At 36.1% G+C, this 18,851-nt stretch overlaps 2 protein-coding genes across 15 annotated transcripts in view; one reads left to right on the forward strand and one right to left on the reverse strand.

The window, feature by feature from the left end:
• Positions 1 to 18,851, forward strand: part of LOC143256124 (exocyst complex component 6-like) — a 415,504-nt gene that overhangs the window by 127,177 nt on the left and 269,476 nt on the right. The gene's annotated exons all lie outside the window — the stretch shown is intronic.
• The window catches only part of LOC143256119 (uncharacterized), a 60,543-nt gene continuing 56,710 nt past the window's right edge, over positions 15,019 to 18,851 (reverse strand). For 12 of the 13 annotated variants that reach the window (XM_076512873.1, XM_076512870.1, XM_076512875.1 and 9 more), the window contains one exon: positions 18,238 to 18,372. In XM_076512873.1, coding sequence (XP_076368988.1) covers positions 18,288 to 18,372 — 85 coding nt within the window. In that variant the 3' untranslated portion in view covers positions 18,238 to 18,287. Of the gene's footprint in view, positions 15,539 to 18,237; positions 18,373 to 18,851 lie in introns of those variants that run through there. The other variant, XM_076512878.1, reaches the window with a different exon arrangement.

Consider the following 18,851-nt stretch of genomic DNA (forward strand, 5'->3'; position numbering starts at 1 on the left):
ATCACTTAATGTGTACTTCCACAGTAGGTGGGGGGAGTTTTGAATATGTTTCTATTACATTTTTTTTTCATACAGGCAGAAAAGCTCAGCATCTAAAGTAAGAAGTTTTCAGACTTAAGAGGAGCACTTAATGAAGCACTTAATGACCGGAATACGAGTGTCATCCTGTATTCATGAAAAAAACAACAGAGACGTATAGAAATATAAATTTATAATATGAACTGCTTACTTAGCGCTATTATATCCAACACTACTATTATACTAAACAAGAACCATAACGTCCTACTAGAACTGTTAGGTTTCAGTTTTGGTTTTGCTCGTTCATTTCTAAACTCATCCTCTACATATTCCAAGTTTTATTCACTTTAACTGTCAACATTACAAAGAGTCTAACAGAGAGATTCATAATAAACTATACGATGTTTCGTTGTTTATCTGTATCTTTAGACAAATGTTACAACAGTCAGTCATTGTTGTAGTTCAATGTTTATCTCTATATTTAGAGAAGTGTTGCAACAGTCAGTCATTGTCCGTAGTTCAATGTTTATCTATATATTTACAGAATTATTGGTACATTTAGTAAATATATAGAAAACACACACCATCAACGTAAAGATACGTAAAATTAAAATTATCCGAGTAAAACCACATTATGGTAACGCTTGTAATTTGTAAATATTAGTTAAACTAAATTATCAATTTTCAAACATTGTGTTATTATAATTATCAGTTCATGTTAGTGACTGTCTTGTCTTTTCCAAAGTTCAAGGGATTTTCTATATCCTGAACAATGAGTATTTTACGTTGTTCTTGTTGTTTCCAATTTAGCGGGCCCGGCGTGGCCCAGCGTGTTAAGTCGTGCGACTCGTAATCTGAGGGCGGCGGGTTCGCATCCCCGTAGCGCAAAAATCCCCACGGCCGAAATAATGTGACGGTCAATCCCACTACTCGTTGGTAAAAGAGTTAGCAGTGGGTGGTTATGACTAGCTGCCTTCCCTCTGGTCTTACACTGCTAAATTATGGACGGCTAGCACAGATAACCTATGAGTTGCTTTGTGCGAAATTAAAAAACAAACAAACAAACCAATTTAGCACAAAGCTACACAATAGGCTATCTCTGCTCTGCCCACAACAGGTATCGAAACCCGGTTTGTAGCGTTGTAAGTCCGTACACATACCTCTGAGCCACTGGGGGGCAGTACTTTACGTCTTTACATCCACTGACCTTAATAATACTGTTAACACCTGCCCCACGAACCAGCACAGAATCTAATATGGAGTCTCTTCATAAACCGATCATGTCAGGTTATTTCGATAGATCTTAATGAATGAGGCTCGGAGAAACTTCTAAAACAACCAAAAGCAAAAACATAAAAATATGAATTATGCAATAGTGGTACCACGCTGTGTGTTATACTATAATTTGTATATTTATTCTTTATTGGTGAAAGAACATTTTTTTAATTTGATAATCTCTAGGAAAATCATCGTATCTATTAACGCATTGTGCCACCTGCTGCTATTTCAAGACAACATTTTTGGGGCTTCACTGAGTGTTAGTTTCACAAAGTATTAAAACTAAGGATTTCGTATAAACAATTCCAATCCATCTTTTTATTGGTGTGCCCAATTTTATGTATCGCTGTCAATGCAGCAATCAATAAATAAATCTTTGACTGGTCAGTTGTGTCGAATCGATTAGAATAGCTTTGAATAATTTCTCCATCTCATCTGGACCCACAATTTAGCTTAATGGATAGGCTTAACCCATGAGATTCACAACACCATTTAGAACATTTCAACCATGTTTTGTTTTCCCCTTTCAAGTTAACATTTCCATGTAAACACTGATAGTCTCGAGTATAGGTCATGGGTTTGATGTAATAACTTCGACTTCGAAGGAAATACCAAATGTTTTCTCTTTTATGTCCAATCAGAACAACCCAAACCTTTTCTGAAATGACTGTTTTTATATCCACGTTAAGATTATGGATTGGATCATTGGCAGATATTAAAATACAGTTATGTCTTCTTTTATATCTAATCAGAACAATCCAAACCTTTCTGAAATGACTGTTTTTTATATCCACGTTATGATTTCAGGTTCGATCGTTATCAGATGCTACAATACAGTGATGTCTTCTCTTTTATATCTCATCAGAACAACCCAAACTAAACACGAGATGGCAATATTTGAGTGACTTTCACACTTTGGATCGAGAAATCCGCCTTCTACTAAGTCAAAGGCCCAGAATGGTTCAGGTACTCGACTCGTAATCTGAGGGTCGCGGGTTCGAATCCCCGTCATACCAAACATACTCACCCTTCAAACGTGGGGGCATTATAATGTGACGGTCAATACACTATTTGTTGTAAAAAGGGTAACTCGAGAGTTTGCTGTGGGTGGAGATAACTAACTGTTTTTCCTTTAGTCTTATACTGTTATATTAGGGACGGCTAGCGCAGATAGCCCTCGAGTAGCTTTGTGCGAAATTCACATCAATTCTTCTCACATCAACATGAGAAAAAAATTCATCAGCTCAGCAACGATGGATATATTTAATGTTGTTGTTTTCTCATATTAACGTCAGCGTAAGAAATAGGAGAAAGTATTATTTTGTGGGGAAATATAAGTACTTGTAATTTTTATTTGTTTATAATACTTTTTACCCTGCCTGCGCGGAACACACAAGAAAACTGGTTGTTGTACCTAATAAATCTTATCTGCGCTTCTACTGTACAGTTTCAGTTATAATCGGATTACGAATTTCATTTTTTTTTTTGTGCTCTGCGTTTGTTCTACCTCACTAGATTAATTCGGATACGATCCAATTTTTTCTTGGGATGTACTTGTAGAGGGATGGGTGTGTGGGGGAACAGAGTGATTAGTTAGTGTCTTAGGCAACATAAGAAACAACACGAAATAGCTGGAGCTATAAGAGAAAGAACGACACAAGATGACTGCCACCTGTAAAGTATCCTCTGTCTGATCAATACGACAACGTTACACTCAGATCAGTAGAATGTTCTTGAATGTTTCTACTCATAACAAGAGAAATCTAACATTTAAGTACCGTCATATGCTCTCACTCGACCCATTTGAGGTTTATAAGGTTAAAATTTGTAGTTCTAGTCCCCTCGATGAACACAGAATAGATAGCCTATTGTATAGCTCTGCAATTACCAAGAAATAACTACAATAGTGACAATAATAATACCACTATAATATATTCACGTGTTAACATGAATTTCTGGGTTACAGATTTCTCGTTTTAGTTGGTGCGACCTCTACGCCAAAGTATTTTTTATTGTATTGTTGATATGCGTCTCACAATAAAGGTCTTGGAGCCTAGTTGTAGTTAGGAGTGAATCATCACAATGGACAATATGCCAAGAGTTACTTTAGTGCCAGAAAAATATCCATAAACATCAGTATATATAAACTATTTTAAACAATCGTATTGTTGAGAACTCAGATTTGGAACGAATTCCCTCCACTGGAAGTAGGTGGCGCCAGTAAACACATCATGAAGCTTTTCTGTGGGGTAGGTGTATATATATCAGGCTTAGAAGGTGCGAGAGAGACTGTCGAATAGAGAATAACTTTGCACAAACGTCATCACAAGGGTATGAAATCTGGTGTTCTGTGTCCACCACAACACGAGTGATACACGAGTGAGGTTCATTATATGGTTTATTAATCTCATGGCCTGGCATGACATAAATTTTTAAAACAAATGATCTTCTTAAATGTTAAGTAACTCCCCTAGTGGCTGTAAGGGTTAGTATATTTGGTGCGACGGGGATTCGAACCCGTGGTTTACGAGTCGAACGCCTTAACCCACCTGACCATGCCGGACCTCATAGAGATTTTCTTTTCGACTAAAGTAAGTTGATATAAGCCAGTAAGTTTCGTTTGAAAACATTTAGTTAAGTATAATGGTGAAAGTGGAAGAAAGATTCTTATTCCTGTCATGAATTTGTACTTCGTGTTTTATAACTAATTTATGACTCTACTGTTATCATGCAATACACATTTTACAATGTTCTTCATTGTGACCAACACTTGTTTTAAAAAGTACAGTTTTCTTTCATTGTTTCATGTTTAACTACATGGTGTAAGGAAGCAACATTGACCAATATATAATATTTCACATTGTTCGTATGTTATTTGAATAACGGATGCATAACGAAAATATTCATTTCTCGATATTAATTACTAAAAGAGTGATTTGTTTTCTTGTTGTTTTTTTTAATTTTGCGCAAAGCTACATAATGATTATCTGCGCTTGCCGTAGATCAGCGATGTTATCTCTTATGTAACATTTAAGTTATGTCGTAGATAATTGATGCCATCTCTTGTGTAACATCCAAAGTTATGTCGTAGATAGGTGATGTCATCTCTTGTGTAACATTCAAAGCTACGTCGTAGATAAGTGATGTCATCTCTTGTTTAACATTTAAAGTTATGTCGTAGATAAGTAATGTTATCTTTTATGTAACATTTAAAGTTATATGTAATACTTCATATTGTGTAATAACCCTATTGCCTGCTGCTTACATAAGACATATATGGAAAAAAATTGTTCGAACATTTCCTATAGATAAGCAAGATATATATAAAAGTACAATGTGTAATGTCGTATTTGTGAAAATATAATATACAAGTTTGTTAAAATATAATATATAATGTCGTTGAAACTTAATACATGTAAAGTCATTGAAAACATAACGTATTTCTCAGTCTACGAAGTGTATAAACATAGTTTTATGCATATATATGCTTGCTGTCATAGGAGAATATATACCCATTGTTATAATATTTACAAAGTTAAAAATACAAGAGATTTAGACTGATACAAAAGGTTAATAATTTTCTCGTATCTACCTTTGTTGTAGACACCATAATTTTCCTAATGTTGAATAAAACCTTTAAGGTTTTTTTTCTCCATTGTATTTTAAATTAAAAATAACTTACCTTATAAGGAAGGAAATGACAAACAACGTTACGAGACTCGTGACCGCGAGGAACTGCTCAGAAACTCAAATTCGATCTTATATTTCACCAAGAAGGAAGGTGGGAATACAGAAACCTCGTCCAATCGCAGCCCCTGTTGGCAGCTTTCTAGCATTACAGCAGTATTGCAGGTGATTGTGAGCATCTTGTGACTCTACACATCATGGTATCAAATTGTACTAAATCTGTCACTCGTGTGATCGGGTCTTCAGTAGAATGATGGTCATAATTATAATTGTATTCATAAACTCAAATAAATATAAAGAACATCTCATGAATCTATATAATTATTGTATATCATGGAATTATTTTATTGAATATTTTCGCAGATAGTCCTCTCATAGCTTTGCGTGAAATTCATAACAAACAAATCCTTTGAGATCGTATAGCAGGATCTGACTGTCACTCTTATAATACATCCAAAGTTCAAAAGTGCGGAGCGTGTTTTTTATTTTGATTTTGATAATAACTGAACGTGAGCCACGGAACCTCCAATCTAGCACATTAATCTCAGGTCCAAGCTTGACCCATGAACTTAAGTAAAACACGTGTATTGTAGAGCAGTAACTGCAGAAAGTGGGAACATGTGTCACAGAAGCAATTGTTTTTTTGTGTGAGTGTGTGTGAATTTAATGAACATTTAAGTGGAATATTGCGAGTTTTATTCACCAATAGAAGTTGTCAAGGATGATCTATATTTATTTCCTCCTGATAAAGAAACGTGAAATGAGTCATAGAAAGTTTCACAAGTAAATAACTGGTGAAAAAATAATTTCGTGAGTTCACAAGATTCTTTGTTCATAATTACATAAAAATAACACATGGTGGATAAAATGTCGTTCACGGTTCGAATTTAGTTTGTTTTGAATTTCGCGCAAAGCTACACGAGGACTATCTACGCCAGCCTCCCTAATTTAGTAGTGTAAGACTAGAAGGAAGGCAGCTTGTTATCACCACCCGCCGCCAACTCTTTGGCTACTCTTTTCCCAACGAATATAGGGATTTAACGTCACATTATAACGCCTCAATGGCTAAACATGTTTGGTGTGACGGTGATTGGAACCCGCAACCCTCGGATTGCGAGTCGAATATCTTAACCACATAGTCATGCCGGGCCACGCGGTTCAAGTATCTTGATCGTATTAATTAATCCAATCTAATGCTGATGTCATTAATTTGTCTTTGTACTCAACCAATCATCAACATCTAAATAAATACGCGCGTGTCTAGAACTTGATACTTATGTTAAATAGCACTAAAACATAAATATATTAGTATCAATTATTTCAAATAATGGAGTCAGGCACAAGAATCAGAACTTTATTTAAATTAGGTGTTTTGAAGTAACTCAAAATTAATTCCCTCATCGTGTACCTTCGATAAAATATCCAGTTCCAAATGAGATGGAAGATTTACTATTCTTTGTAAGTTTGTAAAACTTTTCTATATAAGTGATCATTTGTAATAACCGTTATTGTAAATTGTATTATTGTCTGAATATTAAAATATATGTGTTTTGAGAAAGAAAATTGTGTGTATCAATCTTGTTAGCAAATACCAAAATTGGATACGTATCGACATTTATTTAACGTCTAAATATAAATTATAAATTAATTCAGGTTTAGGACTATTTGAAATTGTAACACCACACATTTTCAATGATCATAACGAAACGTAAGCGAGGAAAGCAATTGATAAAAATGAAATGGGACACTGATGTTATAGACCCCAAGAAATGATTTGCCACATGTATAAACTGAAACCAACCCAAATTTCTTTGAGGTGTAATTTGATTGTTGTTAAGGTCAAAACTACACAATAGACTATCTGTATTATGCCAATCACAGGTATCGAAACAAAAAGTTAACCTTATAAGCCTGCAAACTTACCGGTGAAAAACTGGCGTTATTTCTGAGATCAAAAGCCAACAAAATCTCATAACTTTAGAAATATACACAAACATGTTGTTTCTAAAGGAAGATTATAAACTTATGAGGTTCGTAACGTTGATTATATCCACAGATAATATAACTATTATTGTTATTATTTGTTTGATTTTTTTACATTTTGTTAGGTCCAGTATATTTCATAGAATAGAACTTATGAACTCATTTATAGAGATTTCAAAGCATCAGAATTTTTGTTTTAGGTTCAGTATTTAGTTATCGAATATCATGTAAGTCAGGTTATAAAGCTAACCAAAATTTCAGGTTCATCATGTCGCTCCACTGATAACGTGAAGTTCGCCAAATGTGTTCGCTCTTTCTGCTATGGGGACGTTATAAACCTTCAATCCATCACACAATTTTCTTGTAAAAGAGTAGCTCAAGAGTTGGTGGCGGGTGGTAATGATTAGCTACCTTTCTTCTAGGCTTACATTGCTAAATTAAAGAGGGCTAGCGCAGATAGCCCTCGTGTAGCTTTTGCACAAATTTAGACCTTGTACTCAGTAACTTTATTACATCATTGAACAGAATATATAAATATGTATATGTTTTAAAAAATAACTTTAATGGTAGTCCAGTCGCACAGTGATATGTCTGTAGACTTACAACGTTATAATCTATATTTCGATACCCGTAGTGGTCAGATCATCTGTAGCTTTGTGCTTAACTTCAAACATATAGCGTGTTTATGGAGCGCTAACAAAGGCTGTTTTTCATACTATTTCACAATATAACGTCCCCACGGCTGAAAGGACGAGCATGTTTGGCGCGACCGGGATGCGAACCCGCGACCCTCAGATTACGAGTCGCACGCCTTAACACGCTTGGCCATGCCGGGCCTTTACTTTTACACCAAATTAATTCAGAATTAATATTCTGAATTACCAATACGACTGGCTATTGCAAACCAAGCATTCACAAACAAGTCCTATGAATATTAATTGAAAACGTTTCTGAAAAAAATAAAACAATAAAACAGCAACAGTCGTCTGGCATAAACTCATCAATTGCCATGAACATTTAGAACAAAAAAAAATAATTATGCTCATCACTGGAACTTAAATTATTGTCATGAGAGCTCCGGGTTCTTTTCAGATTGTCAGATTTCACGGTTGTAGATCCACCAAGGGCGGCAGCCAGAGGCCGAGCTGGTCTTTCTGGGAAAGTGAAGTACTTGTGCAAAAAAGTTATTTTATCCAGATTTTCTGGGTCCAGACTGCATCTGAGTTGTGACATTGTTAGTCCTGAAGCAGAAAATGTCCTCTCGGATGAAATTTCAGTCGCCGGGATACACAAAATCTTCTCAGCTAATGCAGCTAACCTCGGATATTTGTTCTCTTGAAACCTCCACCAGCCTAGTGGATCAGAGGAGGAGATCGGATCAGATAGATATGCTTCCAATTCGAGCTCAATGGATACATAGGAACGATTGGATGGTGATTAGGCTATATCACCTTGAATACAGTCAAACAGGCTCTCTGTCGTGGGTGGCTCCACTGGTTCTTGTGTGAGAAAAATGTTTGGGCTTTCCTGTTCGTGGGTGGCGTCTTGCTCAGATATGCTCTCACGGAGTAGTTGTTCCTTCAGATAATCCTCTACCCTCTCTCTCAGGGCATAGGGAAGGAAACTCAGCTGTTTGTAGCGAGGGTCCAATATTGCAGCGAGGGACCACAATCCTGGTTCAGTGGTCGGAACCCCGGAGTTGTCTACCTGAAATCGAGTCATCATTCCCTGCACGATTCTTGCTTTCAGCGTTGTCAACACATCTGCATTCCTGCCATCCATTTTTTGAAGTCCCTGAGAACCCTAACCTTCATGTAACCTGGTCAGTATATGCTTGAGTACAGTGTAAATGCTGCTCGATGTGGGAATTTTCTCCTTTGTCAGTAGCTCGGTCGCCGGCGCAAGAGGCTTGAGGACCTCTACTGCTCCTTCCATCACACTCCACATGGCATCGTCAAAAACCAAGCTGGCACGATCTTTCGCTTTTGTTTTGCTTTCATCGTAGAGCACTACCATAACAGGCACACGGAGGTGAAGAAGTCGCGTTAACATCTGATATGTGGAATTCCACCTTGTGGCAACTTCTTGTATGAGCATACGAGGTTCAACGCCGATTTTTTTTTGTTTGGTGGTCATGCAAGGCTTGGGTAGCTACAGTGGACCGGTCGAAGTGGCTCACTCAACGTCTGGCTGGAGCAAGAACTTTGGCGATGTTTGGTTCCTTAAGAGCATCAGTGATAGCCAGCTGTAAGCTATGTGAGAAACAAAAGTTATGTTCTAATTTGGCCTCCTTCACAGCGACTTTCATGTTGGACGCATTGTCCGTGACTAGGGCAGAGATAGTATCAAGCCCAAACTCCGCAGCAATATCTGTGACATGTTGTGCTATGTTCACCCTGTATGGCGGTCATCTATTGCCCGAGTAGCAACAACTTTGGTCTTGGCTTCCCACTCCGCAGTCAAAAAATGGCAAGTAAGTGTAATGAACGGCTTCATCTTCAAGTTGGTCTACAGGTCAGTTGTTACAGCAACTGTTTTCCCTGACATTTCTTCCACAACTTCTGCTTTGCACTCTTGATATGCTGAGGCTAAGTAGCTATTTCCTGTCGGCATACGAATGTATGCCAGCCTTTTAAAGACGTTTGTCGTTTTCCAGCCACAGGCCCATCTTTTCACTCAAATCTAAATCTGTCAAGTCAAAATGATCCCAGATAATAAATCTCCGACCACTTTCTAAGCCAGATGACATCGTGCGTTCATTAGCCGTTCAAGTAATCAGATATCAAAACAGGAATTTGCGCGTGACGGCCGCACCAAACGTTAACAAAACTTTAAAGGTCAACAACAACAACAACGAAAATTCAACCAAACAAAAGGCAAGCAGTTCGTAAAATCACGATAGGCAAACATACCGATGTCAAGGTCAAATAATGGAATATTTACATGTCGACAATCGTATTGTTTTCCCTCGTTTATTTTCTCGGAAAAAATTTTAGATTAATCGGTTAGGAAATCCGTAACCGGTTAAGAGCAATAACCGAACCGTAACCGATTAATCGTGTAATCGTCACGGCCCTACCTTTCAGCCGTGGGGGCGTTATAATGCGACGGTCAATTCCACTATTTGTTGGTAAAAAAGTAGCCCAAAAGTTGGCTGTGGGTGCTGATAACCAGCTGCCTTCCCTCTAGTCTTACACTGCTAAATTAGGGACGACTGGCGCAGATAGCCCTCGAGTAGCTTTGTGCGAAATTCAAAAACAAACAAACAAGCATGAGTATTTTTAGTTATTAATAAGTTCATTTAAACAACTTCGACCTACTTTTATGCGGATGAACACACTGTCATCTACAAATGATTGTTTAGTGTGTGCTTTTCTTATAGCAAAATTACATCAGGCTATTTGCTGAGCTCACCGAGGAGAAACAAACCGCTGATTTTAACCTTGTAAATGCACAGACTTACCGCTGTACTAGCGGTGGTGCTCCATTATAGTATGAAAATTGATAGTTACAGTAGATGGAAGCCCGGCATGGCAAGTGTGCTAGGGCGTTCGACACGTAATCCGAGGATCGGGGGTTCGAATCCCGGTCGCACCAAACATGCTCGCCCTCCCAGCCGTGGGGGCGTATTAATGTTACGGTCAATCCCATTATTCGTTGGTAAAAGAGTAGCCCAAGAGTTGGCAGTGGATGGTGATGACTAGCTACCTTCCCTCTAGTCTTACACTGCTAAATTACGGACGGCTAGCACAGATAGCTCTCAGTAGATTTGTAAAACAAACAAACAATACAGTGGATGGTGGTTCAGAGTTATATTAGTTATTTTGAATAACTGGTTGGGTCCCTTCACTCTGATATTACTTGTCTGCTAGGCTAATAATTATTTCCTTACCTTCATATTTGGGGCTGGAATGCCAATTTCAGGAGGTAAGTTTATCTTACTTACTCCATATGGTGATATGTTATTATTTTGAGTTCTTCTTCTTTACTTTGGAGAGCAGTGACTTGCCCACAATTGTTTGCTGGTAGTAAAGGGTGATATAGATGTGGGTCGTTATGGGCTCGAACACCCACATCTCGCTGTCTAATTTCAACTGATTTTGATTATTTTATTGCTCTTGAATTTCTTCATGTGAGACTGGAGAGTGGAGGTTAAAACTGACACTCAGTGTTTCCAACCACAATGTAGGTTCTACGTCATCAGTCACCTTCAAAATCTAGAGTACAGTTTATACAGTGGAGCCCCTCACTAACGACCCCTTACTAACGACTTCCCTGTCATACGACCGGAAAATTTTGACGGTACCCTGTTTGCATTAAATTGACCCCTCGTGGACGACTTCCCCTCAATCGCGACTAACGACCTACCAAATTGAACAATTTTGATTATTTTACCTCTCACTAACGACTAAGTGACATTATTATGTGGCATATTCTGTGAAGTTACATAGCGGTCTGCCTTCTCATTTATGGCATATTACAAAGGAGTTTAATTATTCCGTAGTTAAACAGTATTACGTAATCTACTTCAACAATAAATCTATTTCCAGTGCGTCGAATCGAAAAGAAGATTAATTTTCATTGGTAAATTAATCTTATTCTCAATGCGCTCAGTGCGCTTATTCTATAGTACATAATGAATTAGGAACACTAAATCGGATTATTTAACAGACAGGATTAGTGTGCATAATATGAAGATTCCTCATAACACAGACTCATGTTTCACCAGAATGTCGAAGAGAAAGTTGCTTAACCTAGAAGAGAGAGTTTCGGTCATTAAACGACACGACAAAGAGGAAACTGCAATAAAAATCGCCACGGATCTTGGAGTTGGTAAAACCCAAATTCAGACAATCATTAAAGAGAAAGAAACAATTTTGAAAAAGTGGGAAACAGGCGAAAATCCAGAAAAAAAGCAGAACAAGAGAAGATGTCTATACGACGAGTTGGATGAGAAGGTGTGGCAGTGGTTTGTGAATACAAGATCCAGGAATCTACCGGGAAACTAATTCAAGAAAAAGCATTAACATTGGCGTCTCAGCTTGGCAATGAAGGCTTCTCTGCTAGCAATGGATGGTTAGATAGATTCGTAAAAAGGCATAATATCAAAGCAGCTATTCACTGTGGTGAAAGTGCTGAAGTTTCTCAAGAAGCAGTTGAAGATTGGACTAATCGTCTCCCATCAATCTGTGAAGGCTATTCCCCCTAATGACATATTTAACGCTGATGAGACTGGGATACAATACAGATCACTTCCAACGAAATCAATGGTCAAGAAGGGAGAAACGACATCCGGTGTAAAAGTTTCGAAAGAAAGAGTTACAGTAATGCTTTGCTGTAGCATGTCGGGAGAGAAAGTTCGGCCATTTGTTATTGGTCATAGTGCTTAGCCGCGTTGCTTTCGTAATTCTGATATGAATTCATTGGGTGTAGATTATTATCACAACCGAAAAGCCTGGATGACAATTCCCATATTTACCGAATGGGCAAAAAAATTTAACAACAAAATGAAACTTCAGAAACGCAATGTTCTGCTTTTATCGACAACTGCACTGCTCATGTTGCAATCCCTCTATCTGATGTAAAATCGTTTTACTTCCTCCTAATGCAACTTCTAAGCTACAGCCTTGTGACGCCGGAGTTATACACACCGTCAAACTGCTGTATCGCAAAACATTCTTGAGACAACTTTTGTTTCACATGGATAACGACCAGACGGCTACAGGTCCCGAGTTGTTCAAAAAATCACTCTTCTGAACGCAATTGTGTGGTTACGCGTCGCTTGGCTTCGAGCTAAGACTTCCACAATTGAAAAGTGTTTTTGAAATGCGGCTTTAACTTCTGTTTAGGCGAAGTGTCAAACGAAAGTGAAGACAATGTTTCAGAAAACCAATCTGACCCCGACTTTAGGCCTGTCTTGAATGTTGTAACTCTTGGCGAATATGTCAACTTCGACAACGAACTCCAGTTTGTGATGATTCAGTTTCTGACAATATTATCGCGTGTCCTGAAGAAATCGAGAGTGATGATGGTGAAGAATGTGACGACACAACTGTAGAGTCTTTCGAGCCAATTGACTGTGCCACTGCAATGTCATATGCAGAAAAACTTCTTACAGTTTGGTCTCAAACACGGCAAAATGGTCATTGTAGATTGCATGGTAGCAGTGAGCAAAGACATTGAAACTGTACAATTTTCGAAGAAAAAACAAACAAAAATTAGTGATTTCTTTAAGAAAATGTAGTTTCTTATCGTATTTTAAGTCTGTATTTGATCATTTTTTGTGCGTGTGTAGCATTTCTTCTACAGTGATTTCTTTATAAAATGTATTTTATCATCGCATTTTAAGTCTGCATAAGCATTAGTGATTTAAGAAAATGTCTTTTATGATCGTATTTTAAGTCTGCATGAACATTAGTGATTTCTTTAGTTTACAAACGTATATACAGTCGGTATTTGAACACTTTGCCTATTATAAAACGTACATAATTTAAATCTTGGTAACGGTGGGTATCCACCCCTCACTAACGACTCCCACTCATTAACGACCTTTTTTGTCGAGGTATTTTTGAAGTCGCTAGTGAGGGGCTCCTACATTCGTATATCACATTATAGCCTGTATCCTGGGGATCCTTTTAATTGGTGCAGCGTCTTTGATCTCGTTTTTTGTTCGGATTTATTTTTGTGTGTTTATTACAAATATTAAGTTGATTGTTAGTCGTGTACTGTTTAACCATAGAAATGGAACTTCCTTCTCATAATAAATCTGGCACCTTTTATTGATTCTCTTTTTTTTTGGCAGCAGCTTCTATGCTGACAGTCAAACTTTCTAGTTTGTTAACAACACCATCTATAAAAGTTGTTATAGCAAGTTTATACTGAGATTTCTGCTGTTGCTTGTTAGTAATGGACTTCCATTCCTTCGCAACGTTACATATTTTATAAATAATATTTCTTTACCCATTTGTCTGTTAACCCCATGTAACCTTTGGTGGACTCCTGTTTCTAGTCAACTACCAGTTTTTGTTTTAAATAATAATATCTTCAAAATAAGACAAACGTATGTACAAAATTATTTACACCATGAAATATCACAGTTGTATCCAAAACTCTAAATAATTAATCTTTATTTTCAAATATCCACTTGGGCTGATTCAATTACTTAAGACTATAATTGATAATATAAACTATTTTTCACACAATACTTACTTTTACTCACAGTACTATTAGTAAATTATTCACTCAGTAAGTACCCCATGGGTTACAAGAGTTGTATCATAACTTTAAAAAATTGTCTACTTCTCATCAAAATCCACAGAGAATGGTTCAATTAATATAGATCCCCCTTTTACAATACAAATTATTATATTTATTAAACTTTGAAACTAACTTTATCATATCGCCAGATATGGTTAATTATTCTCACACCAGCTAACTTCACGTTTTTTCTCATTGACTAATTTTCTGAGAAAATTCGTAATCCGAGGTCGCGGGTTCGCATCCCCGTCGCGCCAAATATTCTCGCCCTTTCAGCCGTGGGGGCGATATAATATGACGATCAATCCCACTATTCATTGGTAAAAGAGTAGCCCAAGAGTTGGCGGTGGTTGGTGATGACGAGCTGCCTTCCCTCTCGTCTTACACTACCAAATTAGGGACGGCTAGCACAAAGCTACTCGAGGGCTATCAACGTGGTAAGTTTGTTTGTATAACGTGGTAAGTTTGTTTGTTTGCCACGTCATACAACTGAACTTAATTAATCACTATTATTTTTTTAAATCATTAAATATTAACTCACCAAATAAATTGAATAATAACTCTTAAACTAAACAGTTTTGTATATCCAAAAAATATTAATTACTAATTTGAAATCATTCTTTCCCCAACTTGTGTGTCTACAGTGAAGTTATAATTTATAAAGCTTTTGTAATAAATAATCATTTTCTTTGAAACAAACATGGATTTTTAAAGCGATAAAACAGGCAATTTTTAAATACTCTATAACTTTTTATTTTCTATTTACATACATTTTATTTTAATTTTTTTATCGATGTGAAGTTTGTGAAAGTCCGGGACAAGAAAACATAAATCGAGAGTCATTGTCTCTTATTAGTGAAGAAAATCGTCCGATCATAGAAGTTATTCTGTTGTTGTCTTGCATCTGGCTTTCTAATTCGGTTAAACACTAGTCAAAAAATTCTTGTGGATCTAACAATGTTTCAGGAGCTTACGTTTCTCAATTTGTCTGTCGACTCTAGTCCTCAGAACCCTCTGACTCTGAGGATTTCCTTTCGTTAAACAAATCTCGCAGTTCTTTGAAGTAGAGAGGTCTCATTGATTTGTATTTCGTAAATTTGTTGTGACGTCTACAAGGTGAAGGTACCTTCTTCCTTTCAGTTAACGGAGTTTCTGATATATATGAGATAATTGGTTTATATTTATGAGGCTGTGTTGTTATAAAATATTTGGCATGTGATCCTTCAAGACTTGTGATAATGTTTGTTATTTCACTTGAGGCATTGCTATTTTGGATGTCCTTCCTATTGGTGAAAACATTCGCCTTTGTTTCTTTCTAAAAATAACAAGAATCAGGATAGGTTGATGTTAGTTATCATTATATAGAAATTACCTCTTGAAAATTAATACAATGAAACTACCGATAACTTGGCTATATAAATTTAGTGGACATCAATTCAAATACGTTTTCGAACAACACTTTTATTGAAATATCCAAATTCTGAGCAAACTAATTGACTCTATAAATTGATTTCTAATAAGTAAAAGGGAAGGGAATGTTTATCTTGTGCATGTCGAAATATTTACAACTTTACTTCTGGGAAAACTCTGTAGAAAGTACGATATGTCTCCAGTACCAAACAGAACAAAGTGTAAACAATTACTGACAAGCGTTATTAGAAATTTGAGAATTTCAAAAATAATCAAACTAAAAATAAATTGAAATAAAAAACGTTGGTACTAACAACTATACTTTTAAGAATGATAAATTGCGTGATGTATATTTTAATTTAGTTGCTGCAATTATCGAGAATTTTACTCTACGTTGTTTTTGTTGGTTTTTTTTTATCAGAAAACTTCAAAACGGACAATCTGTGTCTGCTCACCAAGAGCATTAATACCAGACTTTTAGAGATATTAGTGTTCGGTCCTATTACTGGGCTCCACCAGATGTCCTTAATCTATGGATGCCTTTGTATTTAAAATTCGAATATTTTAATATTTGTTTGGAAACAGTTTAACATCGAGATGGCGCTGCGAAATTCATCAATATCGATATGAACTAAAGCGCAAAAAGAATACAAACACGACAATAATGATGCTTCATAAAAAGTAAAATAAAATACATTTTTAACTCTATGTGGTGCGTAAATGAGTCCAGTGTTTTTAATTAGAAAGTTTCTAGCTAGCATAAATGTAAACTTGTTAGAGAATTTCTACTGTTTAAAATTTTGGCATGACGAAAGGGGTGTTTGAACATCAGATAAGATACATCAAAGTTCTACAGTTATCGAAGCAAAGAAAATTTGGCAAATGCCGGTTTGTTAAACAGCAAAAGAAAATAAGCAAATATAAATGTCCCGGCATGGCCAGGTGGTTAAGGCGCTCGGCTCGTAATTCGAAGGTCGTGGGTTCGAATCCTCGTCACACCGAACATGCTCGCCCTTTCAGCCGTGGGAGCATTATAATGTGACGGTCAATCCCACTATTCGTTGGCAAAAGAATAGCTCAAGAGTTGGCGGTGGGTGGTGATGACTAGCTGCCCTCCCTCTAGTCTTACACAACTAAATTAGCAGTTGTAGTATATGAAGGATGGAAGTCCTCACATTATACATTATACGTATATATGTCTCTCTACTACTAAATGGAATGAGTACAACCCAACTTTACGAGGTAATGACTCATAAACAGAGTCATGCAGTACAAATCTATAGAATAAACATTTATTAAAGGTTTGGAGACGGCTTGAATGGTAATGAAGAATATAATGGTATTATATATAATGAATATAATAGTATATAATGGTATTATATACTAGCGCAAGTGCTAGTCCCTTGGACGGAATTTACGTAACTTTATAATTAATGAAAAGTTATCTAACGACATGAATAATTGTCTCCCTTATATGTGACCAGATCAATGAAAACCATGAGATAAAATACTGATAAAACGCCTTCCTTTCCCCGTAGCGGGCTTAGAACCATAATTTGAAACAGCTTCTATCCAAGTGGAACCGTTTTAAAATGGTCATATTAGAAGCATCTTTCATATATCTTCCCAAATGTTAATACAGTAGAAAATATGTATTTTTTACAGTTTTGTTGTTCATACATTTCACTTTATACTTTGAGTACACAGATTAACAAGAATATCAGGTTATACTTTTGTTGCTAAGCGACATGGCATAAAGTTGTTGTTGTATACCTATACCAAGTTAAGATTCATCCGTAACTGTGTCAATAACTGTGAAAACACATGACTCATAAACAGAGTCAATAGAGTACAACAATTTTGAAAATGTTTTGAGATGGCTGCAATGATAAAGAAGAAACCTGTATTATATGTATATATCTACACACAACGTCTCTAGAAGCTGTTATCAAGTATCCATTTAAACCGACTGCAATTTCCTTCTAAAAATCGATACCATTAAATTTAAACGTTTCTTATAAGGTGGAAGATTAGAGTGTAAAGTTTATAGCCTTAATACATTATATTTATAACGGTGTCTAAACTTCACGCAGAACACCAGCATAAAATGTATAGAAAGTAAGTAAATATATGTGACTGAAGGTATATTACATTCTTGTTATGTTCGTCTATTTGTGCTCTACCCACCACGACTATCGATAGCCGGTTTCTAGCGTTGTAAGTCCCAGACACTCGGTATGAAATAGTGAAATGTGATGACATTTCCCGTTATCACAATACTTACTTCAGGAAGATGAAAATTCTGAACGTTTTTGGCCCTCTTCTCTTTTATACTTTTACATTTTCTCTTCTCGTTTGTATTAACAGACTGATCTTCATCTTTTTGTGGTACAAGTGAATATTTAATTTTTTTTCTATCATCTTTATTTGTATGGTCTTCTGTGTTAGCTGATTTTACTCTTTTACATCTACAACAATTGCACTTCCAAATAATGACACTACAAAAGAAAAGCGCTAATAAATAACATGGATGATTTAATTTGACTCTTATTTGTACATCAGTGTTATGTCAATTAAAATGGAATATAATTATAATCTAGAAATAATAATATTTAACAACGACAGCCACAGGGACGTTCTCTCCCAGTGGAACGTTAGTAAGTATATGAACATATAACACTAAAATAGGCGGGTTCAGTTCCCCACGGTGGACATGGCAAGTTGACCCCTGCTGCATCTCTTTAAAATAAAGATAACAAATGTAAACAGGAATAAAATGTTATAGCTCAAGAGGGATAATTGAATAATTATTATACTCGCTGATAAATTTCAATTTTAAGACCATATTGAAATAAACTGAAAATCATTAATTAGTTAAAGAACTTTTTTGAATGAAAATGCCTTTTATATTTATCTCAAGTACTCGAATTGTAATAATTTAGGTTACCCATATTTTACACGTTTCAATTTCAAGTATTTCTACTGACACGCACATTACCTTATTGTATTTACATATAAAAAACAGTTTGAACAATAACATACTTACAAGGAATGTTTTCATCAGAAGAACTTGTAATATTGTAAAAAAGTGATCCACAATTTAAGCTTTAAGTGAATCTCCACACTTAAAATACACTTTATTGTAAACTAATGATGCTAATTTCCCCTTATATATTTCTTATTAATGCAAGCGTTTGTAACCTTTTGAATATTTATCA

This window comes from Tachypleus tridentatus, chromosome 7 (genome assembly GCF_004210375.1).
Source record: "Tachypleus tridentatus isolate NWPU-2018 chromosome 7, ASM421037v1, whole genome shotgun sequence".
Taxonomy (NCBI): Eukaryota; Metazoa; Arthropoda; class Merostomata; order Xiphosura; family Limulidae; genus Tachypleus; species Tachypleus tridentatus.